This window comes from Oryzias melastigma, linkage group LG15 (genome assembly GCF_002922805.2).
Source record: "Oryzias melastigma strain HK-1 linkage group LG15, ASM292280v2, whole genome shotgun sequence".
Classification (NCBI taxonomy): domain Eukaryota; kingdom Metazoa; phylum Chordata; class Actinopteri; order Beloniformes; family Adrianichthyidae; genus Oryzias; species Oryzias melastigma.
In genome coordinates this window covers 19,646,832-19,662,414 of record NC_050526.1, presented here as the reverse complement: position 1 = coordinate 19,662,414, position 15,583 = coordinate 19,646,832, and the positions used below count along the sequence as shown (strand labels likewise).

Here is a 15,583-nt window from a genome sequence, read left to right as displayed (position 1 = left end):
AGTTTTTTTTTTTTTTTCTTTTCTCATTCAGAATCCAAACTGTATTCATAAATCATCTGCAGTTTTCTCTGTGTGAGGGATTTTCTTTAATGTCTTTCCTTCATGAGATGGTTTTCTCAAAGTCTTAGAAACTTTGAGTGCAAAAACAGCAATAATATTTATAATTTGTAGTTTTCAAACAGTAAAACTGGATATCAAAGTGTTTATTCACTGAGTTAAAGTACCTGAGAAGTTGCACTGAGTACTACATTAGCATGGGTGAACACAGCATGAGCAGAAATTTAGGCTCTTATAAGTAGAATGGAACCTATAAGCAGTGGAATGTTCAAATGTAGGAAGTCGAAACATGCTAAGAATTTGTCCAGAATTCATTTACAAGTAGACTGCATTAGCTGATCTACCTGGATTTGCAAATTATCTCTTATTATTTAATATTGTGTATAAGAAATTTTTATATATGAAAATCTGTATACATTTAGTCAGGGTCATGAGCATCTCATGCTAGCATGTTGCAAAAACTTTTATACTAACATCATTGTATTTTTGTTTGACCCTTTTTCATACGGTATTCTTCATGTATGACTTTCCACTCTTGCATATGTTTTCATTCATCCTGTTAGCATGAAGTTAATCTATTAGCAGAGGAATTAACGTCAAAAATAAACTAACAGAAATTATGATGAATTACATTTGAAATAAGTTCTTTCCACCACTCAATTAATAAATTGTTTACTGGATAATCAGATGGAAATGTTGAAGGTTATGCTGGTGCTGTAAGAAATGGGTTATGGCTGGAAAAAAAAGAAAAGAAAAAAGCAGTGGCGGGCCGTGCATTTCACACCTAGGCCTTCAGTAGTGCTCCATCTGAATCAACCCAACCCTCATTAACTATTTTATGGCTATAAAACTTCTACTGCAGGTACAACTGCGACAAACATAAAAAAGCATTAAAAAATAACCTGATAAAATTGCAATAATATTTAGGTATATAGCAAAATTTTACTCACCAAAAATCTGGATTATTTGTACACAAAATCCATCCTTTCTATCCTCAAGAAGATTTCAATCACTCTGTCGTGCAGAATCCGTGCGTTTTAGTTCCATCAAGAAGTCCTTTTCTATCGCCATGGAAGCTAATGCTGAAAGTCGAGCCTGCCCTGACGTATTTCTGGCATAAGTTTTAATTCGCTTCAGGGCTGAGAATGTCCGTTCAACAGAAGCAGTGGACACGGGGCTTGCTAGCTTCGGAGTTGCCCGACCCCGCTTAACAATGTCCAGCTTTTCTTGAAAAGTCCGTCTTGAAAACGGCTTTGACAGTAAGTCTGCAACCAAATCCATTTCTTCTCCTCCTTCAGCCATTGTGGATTGACAAACCAGCTATTAAATTCGATATATTTGCCTGTGCAGGTCGCTACAGATTCAGTTTACCAGGTCTGCCTAGTACACTCTCCGATTATCCAATCACAGCGCGTGAAAATCCTGACGTTTCCGTGGGCCTGCTAGCTGGCCTATCACGTGGTCTCCTCCAGATCTGATTGGTTGAAGCAACAGTTTGGTGGACCATTATTTTATGCTACAGGGCCCGCAAAACTGATTGTGAAGGCCTTCAGGCAGATTTCTTTGACCCTAGCAACAAATGGTGCTGCAATGTGATTGGTTAATGCTTAAATAGGAAAATACACGTCTGGAAGCAGCGCAACCAGGGAGACAGCAATGAAAGGACGAAGACAGAGCATTTGGAATTATAGAATACGTATTCACGGAAATAAATAATTATTAATATCAGTCTGTGATTCAGATATTTTTAGGCCAGCAGAGAAGGCCTTGCAGGCCCTGACGGCCCGCCACTGGAAAAAAGAAAGCACTCACCCTGTTAGTGGCCTGTTTCCCTAAAAGTTTGAGTCTTTCACCAGAGCTGCTGGGTGTCTTGTCCAGTTTCTTGGACCACATTTTTTCTGGACAGAATATAGTTCCTGGAATTTGCTGGAACAAGTCTCTCAGTTTGGGGATCACAGAATCTTCCAAAGACCTCTTCATCTTCCACATTATCTCAGCTATTCTCTTAGTTCTTGGTATTTCTTGATCTTCTCTTGTTTCTTCGTTGCTACTATCAATTGGAATTGCCACATCTATCACTTCAAACTCCTTTTCCTTCTTGTCCAGCACTACTCTGTCCGGTCTGTTAGCCATTACCAATTTTTCAGTCTGACCATTCTCAACTATTTTCAGAGGTGTTATCTGTCTTGGTCTTGGGACCTCCAGGCCACACTCTGCACAGATATTCCTGCACACTATGCCAGCCATTTGTGGCGCTCCATGTATGCTTTCCTTTCCAGCATTTTACACCCTGCAGGTATGTGCTGGATTGTCTTTGCACAGCCTGAACCTGGAGTCCTGCCTGCCTGGTAGATCTTGGCCTCTGTTGGTCTTGTACGTAGAGCCTGTTCTACTATTGTTAAACTTCCAAATGGAAAGAAATAAAAAAATGGTTCAACACAGCAGAGCCCTAACCAGCGATTCAATAGTTTAAAACCCTGATTTAAACACACTGGAGGAAATAGAATTGTAAATAATTGGAAAAAAATATATTTGATCTTGAAAATTAAATGTACATAAAGAAGTTAGTACATTACCCAGCAATTTTTGCCTGTCTGTAAACCCCCTTCAGCTTTTGTGATAAAAAGACACAATCAAGTCTCTGCTCCTTATCTGGATGTCAGGAGTATGAATGTCCCGTCCATGTTTGCTCATTCATAATCTGCTGTGCAGTTGTGTAAAACCTAAAGGGAAGGGTGCTCTCTGATGCCCAGGTAGAAAAATTAGATAACAGAAATCTAGGATGCACTTATATTTTATGGTTCATGTTTGCTCAGCAGACACTTGTTCTGATTGAACACGTTTAATGCCCGTGATCACTCTGGATTATCTTAAGAAGAGAGTAAGGATGAGCAAAAAGACTCAAGACAAACACTGTAGGTTTGTTACAGATCTGGATGAATGAGCAATGATGAATACCAAATTTAACTTATTATTGCAGTTGCATTTACAGAAGAAGTTGTGCCCTGAAATACTAATTTAAAATTGAAAAAAAAAACTAGCAATAAATTAACAAAAAAATGAAAATCTGATATTTTTTTTGAATGGTTCATTTTAAAAACAAATAAACCAGACCAAATTATATATGTGATATTTTACTGCACAGTATTTTAGGCGTTCAAATGTAATATGCGTTATAATGTAAAAGACTGAACAGTTTTACAAATCTGAACAGTTTTTTTTTAATATCCTTTAATAAATCGTTTACCTCTTTTTATACATTTTAAGATAATTCTGAACACTAAAAAATGTTTTAATAAAAATGGCGACAACTCTAGAATCTTGTGGAATTTCTGCTTCCAGCTAATGATTTTTAGCCACTTTCTTTTCTACCATCAGGTCCATCTCTTTATTTTAAATATAGTTTTATCCTAGAAAATCCAAAACTATATTTTTCTACATTTTGCAGTAAATTGTCTGAAATCTGAGAGCAAAAAACAACTTAATAGAACTTGACAGAAAAAAAAGTTTTGTTGTAAACTACAATTTGTTTCTAATAAACATCACTACTGTTGCAGTTTTGTATCACTGCAACTTCATCCAAAGTAGATCTACTTTCTCTAAATTAGTGCTTGGTAAAATTTGGGGTGGAAGACATTTTCCTTTATCTCCAAAAACATTTTCATTTGGCTGCTGTTACAGTTGTCGAGATCTCGTTCCGCTCTACCCTTCATTTGATGTTCCACTCAGTCCATTCTTTTTCTCCCTTGCCAAGTGCTGGAGATCAGAGCTGCCACGGACAAGTAAACATGTGGTGCGCTCAGTTCTTCAAATTGCCCTTTAGGCAAACTTTATACAAACACTCTTTTCATCTTTGAAGGCTTTTCTGTCTGAAATGAGATGCAAAACAGGCTTCTACATAGGCAAAGGGCAAACACTCTTGAGCTATATTTAATAAACCAATCTTTGTCACTTTAATACATTAAAGTCAGAAAACATAAATAAAACTCAAACGAAAGTCACAAGTGATAAGTTTCCTCAGTTTCTAAGTGTTGTTTTTGTGTTCACAGATGATAGCATCTGATGGTGTCCAACAGAGTATCCCAGTAACTGTCAACATCCTGGTTATTGATGCTAATGACAATACGCCGACCTTTACGAAAGTGTCCTACAACGTTGAAGTCTTCACCAACATGCAGCCAGGGGAGACGGTGCTACAGGTAATCAATCCAGCAATCGTTCTCTATGTCTTTGCTTTCTCCCTCTGTCTTGTGCTGAGGCACTCTGCACAGCGCCTCTGCCTTTGTTCCCGTCCTGCAGAATCTCTCTCTCAAACACTTTTTCATGCTCAAAGAGAATAACCAGAATAACCCAGCGTATTGTGTTGACATTCAAACCCTTGGAACATTTCCTTTTTTGTTCTCATCTGCAGTCGTAATCGACAAGCTATAGTGAATGTTTTTCTTTCTATTGTAAGTGCGCAGCCTTAGGGAATCAACACGAGGAGGCAACAGCAACAACTATTCGCCAATCTTTACTGTATGAAGCAATGTAAGGCCATTGATTTTTTAAATATTTTATTCATCTTATGGTCTTTGCAGTGCAGCAGTGTGTTGTCGACTCAGTGTATATATACTGCATCCACGTGGTACTTTTATCTCACAGCAAAATGATTCATGGTTTGAATTTGGATCGGATGGAAGCTTCCGTGTTTTCCCCTCCCCTTTTTGCTCTGCGTACCTTTGATAATCCAGAAACATGCATGTGAGAGAACAGATGATTTTTTTAGCTTCACTTGGTCTGCATGCCCCTGGGATAAACCGGCCACCTGTCTTGGGTGCATCCCTCCTCTTTGTCTCGAACAGCTGGGATGAATCCGATCCCTCCCGTGACCCTGAACTGGATGAATCATGTATGCAAAGTGGATGAATGTAAGGATGGCTGTTTTGCTTGGTTACATTTCATTAGCGCACTGACTTAAAAGGCAACAACCTTATGTGTTCTGTCTGACTTGTGCACACCCAAATGCTAATTCAGCCTTTCGTGTACAAAAAAAGCGATCATACAAGGATTTGTGCACATTTATATGCACAGATTGTCTTTAAACCACTGTTCTGCTGTAAATGCCGTTGGCAAACAAACCCCCCTCCAGAGCTGGTACTTGGGCGTGATCTTTTCATCTTCCAGACGATCTTTTGTGTGGATACAGATAGAAAAAAAAAACACGGTCGCTGAAAAGGTTAAGTCTAATAATAATTTTTTTTAAAAAACCTCTATGAAATGGGACCAAGGGTCAAGAAGTGTCCTGCTATGACCGCTTAACCGATTTTTTTTTTCCTTATAATCCTTTTATGGGAGCCTGAGGCCCCTGTGGGACTGCTGCTGCTTATTTGATGCTACAACTTTTACCCCAGTGACAGGAGCATGAAAAAGGAGGTTGGGGCAGCTTGGATTAAAGTTTCAGGGCCTAAACGATATGAAACCAACTACACCATGAAGGCTCATGATTACAAGCCGTGGGTGGCTCCAGATTATTGGCTTGAAGGCCACAGTGACTTCTTAATGCATGGAGCATGTGCACTTTCAAGAAATAGTAGACATAAATATGTTTTCGCCTTACCTTGACAATGCATTTTTCTTCAGATCAATTCTAATCCACTTCGTTCAATGTGAAAAATATTGTTTATCCTTAAGGTCGACAGTCAAGGTGTCGTTCTAACCTGTGTGCTCCTGTTTATAATTGAAGCTAATGTCATCCATGCAGGAATATAAGTTGGCTTAATGAACACATTTTTTCTTCCTTTTTATTCCAGTTAACAGCCACAGATGCTGATGAGGGACTGAATGGTCTGGTGACCTATGAGATACTGGCAGGCGGCCAAGGAGATTTTATAATTAGTAATCGCACCGGGAGGATCACCGTGGCGCCTGGCGTCACTTTAATCGTGGGACGATCATATGCACTGACTGTCAGGGCGTCTGACAGTGCACCTGAAAACCAGAGAAGGTAGCTACATCTTTTACATAATAAAACCTCGCTCAGTGTTGTATCATTGTGTTAACACCAGACATATGCTTAAACACATCTCATTAGTCTGGGTTGAAAACAGACAGTATCTGGTTAGAAGTCACTTTTGTTGAAATCATTTTACTTTTTATTTTTGAGTTTCACAACAACTGATATATCTCAAAACCAAACAACAAAAAAAGACACTCAGTTCCTTTAAGACAACAACAAAAACAATATAATGTATCAAATAACTAATAAAATGAATAAGTGAGGCTTAGAGTCAATCTATATAGACACTGTTTCAATTAAACTGTTATGCATTCATCTTCAGCTATATCTTTTTAAATATATGCAGACTTAAAGATACAATAGAATATTAAACAATCTCTGATTTTAACATTTAATATGGTTTTACTCTATTCCATTTCTCATTAAATATGTCTATTCTTCAGTCATTTTTCCTTATCTTTTTAAAAAACATATATTTTTCCAGATTGTCTTTTTTGTTGTTGAAGTATAACAGAGATGCTATAAAACCTAGAGTAAACAATAAATTCAGTAATATGTTTTAAACAAGAAAAATATTAAGCAAAAAAAGTAAATGAGAATTTTCATTTTAAGCTAAAAAAATGCTTATACTTAATTATTTACAAATAAAGTCGTCTTTTGTTTATCCTGGGAGTTTGGTAAAAGCTAATTCTTTAATGCGCATTTTGTTAACAATGTTCACACTGGACAAGCAGGGAGGGGCTTTCTTCATTTGTCGATTCATCGTTACACCTCTAATTTAAAGGGACACCATCCATTCATCACTGATTCACCACGATTAGTCAAAATTTGAACTGGCATAACTTTCAACGCACTATCAAGACCCACATGCCAAAAACATTTGTAAAAACTAGCTTAGCAATGTGTGAGTGACAGAGTTTTAACACCTGAAACATGCATTTACATGGGTTTACATCGACTTTTTATTGCAAGTGACTGCTTAAAGACCCATTCCAATGAAATCTTTTTTTTTGTTTGTTTATTTTTGACATGTTATTGCAGGATTATCTCATAATAGAGGACCTATATAAAATAATTTACTATTAAAACTCAATTTCTTCATTCAAATTGCATTGGATCAGTAGCAGAGGAAAACCGGATGCTTGAAAAATGCGCAGCCACTGATATAGGCGTGGCAAAGTCTACTATTGCTAATCTAATTCTGAAACATCCACTTGCACAACATCCACAAATAGATCTATTAGCGTCTTCATTTTCCTCATCTGAGCTGGAACCTCGCTCAGAACTGTACGACTGGATTGCTCCGATACAGCGTTCCGTTGTTATGCAGTTTGGGGATTTGAGAAGCTGTAAACTAGCGTGAGAGTGTAAACAGTCCCAAATCATATTTTTAATTAGCTGGAGAAAATATGTCTCAAAAACCAAAACAGTCTTTTTGATTTTGGCTAAAAACTGCATAATCATAATTAAAAGACCACTGGGAAAAATTTTACAATAGACTAAAATATAGGTGGAGTGGGACTTTAAACATACATTGCTGAAGACGGTGGGAATGTGACTTTAAAGTTTAAACCTTTGCAAAAGAGTGAGTCCTAACAATATAGAATGAGACCAAAGATTTGTTAGCGATTGAAGATTTATGCAGATAGCAAGATGAACGCATTCTGTATATAAGACACAGCATTGAGGAAATTGATTGACAATAGTCTACAGTCATTTAGGACACAGAAAAAAAAGAAAATCTACAAAAAAGCAAAACTATGTTTTAGCAAAGGACCATAGTACAAAAAAGTAGCTAAAGGTACTGTTGCAAAAAAGTAACAGAACTTTTTTAACCTTTTCTTTAATGAATGAGATGCACCAGTTTGTCAACAGGAAGTGAATTTATTTAGGTGGTTTGTGCTTTTTTTTTTGCTAGGAGCTCCATCACAACAGTCTACATTGAGGTTTTGCCCCCCAACAATCAGAGCCCCCCACGCTTCCCCCTCACCACCTACAACCTGGAGATCAGTGAAGCAATGAGGATTGGAGCCATTCTTCTCAATGTGCAGGTAATACACACACATAGCACCTCCTGCTTAGTCAAAACAACCATCTCTTCTTTATTTCTTTAACTCCAGTTTCTCTGACTTCTTCATGGCGTGTTTGTTTTTGCTCCAAAACAGGATACTTTTTTTGTTTTTTTTCTGTTATATATATTTTTTGCTCAGCTGTCATCTCCTGCCACTCAGCTGTATTGGTACACCATGACCTTTACGCTATGTGTTTTTTTGTTATCCAGGCCACTGACAGAGAAAATGATCCGATCACATACCACATTGTGAGTGGAGACTCCCAGAAGGTCTTCAACCTCTCTGAAACGTAAGTGTAGCACAAAAAATACATGTACATGGAGTTTTCTAATTTGCCACCTATTTTCTTAGTGCATTTGGAGCTTTCTGCTAGAAGACATTTCAATTTCACACAACAAGTCAAAGTCCTGCATGGGAATTCCTCTAAATCGTTCCCAGAGTTTGTTGAGATTGAACTGGAAATAGTTTCTCGGCACAAAGACGAGTTAGTCAAAGCTGCGATAACCTTTTGATTCAAAGGATGCAAACAACTGCAGGAAATCACCCTAACAATCTTTAATAATCCTTTTGTTTCATGTGTTCCTCTGAAGTGCAGACAAACAGCAACATTAGGTGGAGTGTTAAATACTTTAAAGGCCAGAAATCTTTGATGAATCATTGTTTTTGTTATAGCTTTAAATTGTCTGGAGAGACGACTTTTGCTTCTGCAAATTTGAACTATTTTACATCAGTTTTTTTTTTTTTTTTTTACATCTGTTAATATTGTTAGATAGTGAATGTGTGTTTCCTCTTGAGCTCTCTCTGATCTAAACTTTAATACTTTGATTTCTTTTGATGACTCCGATTGTTTTGTGACTTCTCTCCAGTCACAGTTAGCCCTTTCTACCTTTGCAGTCTCAGTATTGAACAAGTACGTGGACAGACAAAGACAGATAATTACTAAAATTAAGTGAGGAAAAGGCATAAAATATTGAAGTGCTTAATGCCTTTTGTTATCCATTAAATAAGCAACGAAGAGTGGGGCCACGGAGAGGCTGAAATGTGTAAATGCTGGATTCTGCCACATGCATTTCTCACTAATTGATTAAAGTCTGCTCTGTCTCCATTCCTTCGTCTTCCAGCCAAGAGAAAGGACAAACTCTATAAAAGTACTGCGCACAATCAAAATAAACCAGAGGGGCAGTTATTGGCTGCAATACTAATGGAATCTCTGAAAGCCAGAAATGACAGAAATTACACTTAAACAAATAGACACTTTTCTTCTGGGCATCTATCGTTTTTTTTTTTTCCTGTTACAGTTATCTCCAGCTCGAGGCAGCCTGTGCATTTAATAACCATAAGAAGGTGCTGATGTAGCACACAATCCAGAAATGATTAGCTGCTGCACTTGATAAGTCTGATTTAACTGGAGATTTACTTCGTTTTTTTTTGCTCATCTGCTCTGATTCAGTGATGGTATGTTTGAAATACTGTTCAAATTCAAGCTACAATGCAGACTCGGTTCAGTCCTCTGAGTATGAATAATGAGCTCTTTGGTCTAGAACTCCTGATAAACGATGCAAGTTCACTCGAACGAAATAGGAAAATCTCATCATCCGTCATTACGGTCTTTTATCACATATAAATTCTGAATCTAGACAAATTTCGCCCTCTTGATTACAGTCGTTGGTTTGAATTAATGCAACTTGTATAACTGTTCAACTCTGTCTTTATTTAAAAAAAATCTATTATTTCTCATAGGTTTATAGCATTAAAATTTATCACATTTATAAAAAAAATATTTAAAAATAAAAACTAAATTTGATTACACTATGTACAAAGTGGTAAACGTGTACAAACATTCATCAAGACATTTCAAAATATCTAATTTGATGCTACTTTCCTCTAAAAAAACCCTAAAAGACCAAACCACATCTCAAATAGAATTTTTTTTAATATAAATTAAAAGCCAATTAATTACCTTTTGTTTTAAAGGAAAATTTGTGAAGTTGCGACTATAGTTCCAAGGAGGAGCCTCCTTCTTTCTGTCAAATTTGATCTATAAACATTTAAATCATCAGCATAAAGTCAGACAAGAACTGCTCAATTAATCATTTTTTAACATTTTACTTAACTTCACTGTTTAACTGAATATTATTAGAATTGATTTATTTTAAGCAATCAAAACAAGAAATAATTAAGACAAAAGACAGAAATATAAATCAAACTTCGGATGATTAATAGTGACTTGATAAATAATAATAAAAAAAAATTGATCTGAATCAGAATTCTTCCCCTATTCTCACGGTTTCTCCCTACCCCTAAGCCCTTTAAACAGAGTTCTGAAACACAGTGGCTATGTCTGAATTTCCACCCTAATCCCTAACTACTAAAAAACTATAGTGTAGGACCATTTACTGCCCTGGATGCTAAAAGCAATTTGGACACCATGCGTTTCTCCTCTGTGTCGCGATATGCCACAGAGGAGGGCTCTGCGCCCCTTTGCGACAAGGGTTAGCCCTTAAAACATTATTTGACACCACTTTCTCTTCAAATGCCCCTACAATTTGAGGAGTGGGGGAACAATTTGTGTTTGGCCTAAATGTAGATGAAACATCTCCATATCTAAACATCCACATGTATATTTTTTTCCTATTTATTAACTTTAACATTATCCCTGCAGAAGTTGTATGTTTTCATCAAAACCTAAACAGCAACCTCACCTATGAAGGATTTTTTTAGGTGGTTGGTAAGAAAGTCAACACCAATGGATTGTACAAGAAAAAAAAATCACTAATTTCTTTAGAATGACAGCAAGGACGACTTTTAGTCCAAATGAATGTCTTACATTGTTAATTTAAGCTAAAAAAATAATTCAAAATTCTTAAAAAATGTTTCTTGAAATAAAAATACATTTTTTTTTTATCTAACAGTTTGATGAGAACAGAATTTTCAGTTCTTGTCTTGTTTAGGAATTTTCCCTCAAGTCAAATATTTCAACATTTGGAACTCACACCTTTTGCATCATCTAAGTATGTTTGCTGCAATACAAAATAAATCTTCTAAAATAGATAAGAGATGAGAGAAGTTCCAGACAACATTTTTTTTAAATTGGTTTTATGGATTTAAAACTGCATTTGTTATAACTTGTGTCAGGCATTCAAGCAAATTGACATTGATAGGAGTTTTGATCATTTATCTGACAGAATGAAACAAGGGTCTGCAATGTGACAGCTAGAAGCAAGAGCAGAGCGATAGTCGGGTTCTGCTTGAACTGTTTGACCACAAGAGCTTTAAATCAGGAAAGTGAAGGAGGAGGAAGACCACAGGGAACTGCTAATTTAGCCCTGCATTCAGAGGATTTTTTCCCTCTTCTTTTTCTCTCTCTGTACCTGCAGAGCATCTTCAGAGTAGTGCATTGAAATCTCAGAGTGTGTGTCACGACTTGTCTCGGAGTGTTTTGTGTGCAAACAAAGATAATTTAGTGTTCTGCAAGGAAAATTTCATCCACACTTTGTGCTCCCAACAGTGTCAGGGAGTGAAATTATGTTGTATGGACGAGCAGGACTGCTGCTTTGCCTGCTGCAGTCATTAGAAGGAAAACATGAATCTTTCTGTCTGTAGTCCATGTGCTTTGAGAGCCGGAGCCTACAAGTGAGAGTTTTTAAAGCTTCCACCTGCTTTTCACCCTTCTCATTTTTTTCAACCATCATGTTTTATGAATTAAATCTAGCATTTAAACTCTAAGGCCGCTTCCTCTTTGTTGCACGATTCATCTCTTTTTTTCAAGTGGATTACAAGTTGTCAAGTTACTGCAATTGCTGATGAAAGTAGAGCCCATCTCTGAAGGGGTAACAAGTATTTTCACTGACCTCTTTCCGCAGGATTGGCCTTCTCCTTCTGAGCAAGCCTCTGGATAGAGAGACCACTGATCAGTACCTTCTGATCATCACTGCCTCAGACGGACACCTAGGAGGGGTGAGCTACAGACCATTCTATTAAACCATTGACCCGATTCCTGGGGGTCAGTGATTTCCAGACATTTAGACCAAATAAATCATATCAAGCAAATGCAGAAACAATGGATTCTAACTAGCTAAACTCAACTGTATTGTGTATTTTAGATTTGTAATATATATATAGATATATATATATCTATATAGATATATATATATATAAAATCATACATTTCACTGTCTTTTTCATTAAAAGTAAGGAGAACCAAAGAAAAGAAAAACTATTGTCAGACTGCTTAGTTACTTTGTTCCCTTTGCCTGAATACTGATTTTATCATTTGTTTAACCTGTTGGTAAAATTCACTGTGAAAAGAACCCCTGAGAATACAGTTGTGCTATGGCTGCATCTCCTCAACTATTGATCAAAAAGTAACTTTCTACAGTTTCAGTCAATTAGCCGCTTCCCTTTATTCAAATTAGAGTGATTCTGACTCACCAAGGGTTCACCTTAATGAATGGGAACTGACAATTACTTACTTGCAAAATGTCAGTGCTCTCCTCTGTCAAATGGAGACTGAGTGAGAAATGCGGGGTTTGTCTGGAACTCTCTGAGGTGGCAAAATGTTATGCACAAGTCTTTAATTTGGCTGTTTAATTGAACACGGAAAATACACTGTTTGCTTTGCAGCTACCTATTTTTATATCTGCAACTACTTCATGCAGTATACATGTTTTATCAAGATTTATCAAAATATTGTAATTAGATAATTTAACTGTAAGTAAAGAATGAGAACATATTAATGACTTGTGGTAAATGCATTTAGAAATAAGCAAGATTTAACTTAATCTTTAAGTTTTTAATTGTTATCAAATTACCTCAATATAATTTATTACTCTTTTGCTTTTAGCTATTATTGTACCTCAAATGGATTACAGATTGTAAAGCTTTAGGGCATTCACAATAACATTAGTTGTTTTTTATGATACAAACTTTAGTAAAAACAGAATTGTTTAGTATTTTCAGTTTTCTGGTGTTACACACTCATCATGCATTCATGTAGCTCTCCATTTCCCAGTGCATGTGCCTTAAGTTAGAACATTAGAGCGATATGACAAAACTGATAACCTACCTTTTCATGGAAATTCTTATAAAGCATCAGAAGTTCATATAAAACATTGTTCTCTCTTGGCCAATAATAGAGAATAACCAGAGTGGTCAGGGTCCAGGCGAGGGTCAGGGCAGGCAGCAGACGAAGCAGGATCAGATGAAACAGAAGATCAGGTCAGGTTGAGAACGCTCAGTGATGCAGGCAGAGAGGCACAGACAAGACTTCACACTGAGTAGAGCTCAACTAAATACTGCCGGGAGTGGTCACTGATGGAAACCAGCTGTGGAGCTCCTGGGAGTGACAGTAGGGGCTGATGGGAAATGAAGTGTGGAGAACCGCGAAGTGCTAGAACTCAGGAGATGGTTCCTGCTGAAGGCCAGAGGGGGAGACAGGGGACTGATTCATGACAAATTTAGAGCAAACGTAATAAACATGACCATATCCTGTACAAAAAATGGTCAATTCAATTGATCGTTTATAGATTGCATTTTGAAATGAAAAAAAGCTCTATATAATATTTGAGAACTTTACTTTTTGTTTGAGTTTTCGTGGTTGAAGCGTGTATTTGATGCCCATTTTCTCTTGAAATTAATCTGCAATTCCACCCAAACAAAAAAATATATATATTTGTCTGTACATATATCTGTACCGGCTTCAATGATTTTTTTCCAGTACGTACACAACCTCAATCACAACTAATAAGCTAAAGAGAAAAAAGCGAATCCCCTTTGTTTGCATTCACGCTATTTTTGCTTCAGAACTTTTTTCAAAAAATCTTGACTATTTCTTATACCAAACTAAAAGTCCCCATTGATTTCCAAAATTTGTATTCTGAGCAGTCGAAGCTTCTATCTCAACCAACAAACAGACTCTGATTCCAGAAAAGAAAATCAACTGCATGCTGGATATCCCATGCTGGAGGAGAACATGACTCCTAGGAGTCTGTTCATATCAGCTCTGCTGCTCTTTCATGTCGGGTTTAACTATCAAAAGCAAAACATCATTAGTCAGCTCCGTCGATAAAAGACACAGTAGTTGATCCCTCTCTATTAAAACGCTACCTGACCTGAGATGAGCTTCCAAACAAAAACCGGGACAAATTCCAAGCACCTTTATTTTCTCCTTGATCTTCTTTAGTTCTCAATGTACCTTCAGTTTTACCTGCAGTAAAGCTCAGGAGGCACGTGTTGTTTTTAGAATTGGTAGTTATCATTACATGTTATTATTAAGGCACGTACTTATGACCTGCCCTCTGGGTACGGTAAGGTTACACATTGTGCATATGCAGCCTTTTTCTATTTTGAAAGATCTATATTTGTTTGAATGTTTGAAGGTTAATAGCAGTGGATGTATGCACACTGGCCTTGCAAACAAACTACAACCTTAAATTTATGCTTCAGGGAATAAAACCTTCTCAGAGGCTGAATATTTCCAGTTATTTAAACACCACGTGAATGCAGCACTTCTCTAAGTTTGTGTTTTACCTGAAGTACGTCAATTCATTGAAGCAATTGGCTCTAAAATGAGGGAAAAAAGAAATAAAGACCTAAAAAATTGTGCTGTTTTAAAGTAAATGTATTAATTTTCAATCAAATTAACCCTTTAACACCAGAGCTCCAATGATTATTTTCTTTGATTTACTGTATTTTTTTTTAAATTATTACCACTTTTCTTCTTCAGAATCTGCTGAAATTCTCTTGATGCCTCAGGTGTTTAAAGGGTTAAAGATCTGGCCCCTCTATCCAATTTTAGAACCTTTTGTGACCCACGAGTCAAAAGGTTTGCCCACCCTGGTCTATTGCAACCGTATCCCTATTAATCATAGAATGCACTCTTATTTAATTATTGTCACCCAGAGGACATCATGTAAATGGATTTCATTGTTGCTGGTTAAACTCTTTGTTTGTAATGTCCACTTGAATTAATTCATTTTTCTTTCTTTAGATATCCACGGCGACAGTCAGTGTAGTCGTCACCGATGTCAACGACAACGATCCCAAGTTTAACTCCACAATCAACACCAATTTTACCGTCCAAGAAGAAAAGGCCAATTTGTTCGTAGGACAAGTCAGGGTAAGTAATCAGGTTTTTTTCTATGCTAAATTAAATTTTCACATAACTGTTGTGTTTCAAATAGTGGCAGGTTGCACGTGTTTCACGACTGGAGCTCAGTTATCATTGTTACCTCTCATTAGGAAAACATCACTCCATATTCAGCATGGTCGACACACAGGTGCCTCCCTGTTGCCTGAGTCAGCTCAGGTTTTTTAATTAGTTTGCTGGATTAATTGGCTGGAATTTTGTATTTATTTATTTATTTTTTTAAGATGGCTGACGTTCACCTCACATGATTAAACTGCTGTAACATGGAAATACACATTTCTATTTTTGTACTTTTTTTTCTAAATAAAG

General features: G+C 36.7%; 1 protein-coding gene across 2 annotated transcripts in view; it reads left to right on the top strand.

The window, feature by feature from the left end:
- The window catches only part of pcdh15a (protocadherin-related 15a), a 249,589-nt gene that overhangs the window by 154,508 nt on the left and 79,498 nt on the right, over positions 1-15,583 (top strand). For both annotated transcript variants that reach the window (XM_024296795.2, XM_036215572.1), the window contains 6 exons: positions 4,107-4,256; positions 5,850-6,043; positions 7,974-8,106; positions 8,337-8,416; positions 11,991-12,084; positions 15,116-15,244. In XM_024296795.2, the coding sequence (XP_024152563.1) occupies positions 4,107-4,256; positions 5,850-6,043; positions 7,974-8,106; positions 8,337-8,416; positions 11,991-12,084; positions 15,116-15,244 (780 nt within the window). The remainder of the gene's footprint in view (positions 1-4,106; positions 4,257-5,849; positions 6,044-7,973; positions 8,107-8,336; positions 8,417-11,990; positions 12,085-15,115; positions 15,245-15,583) is intronic.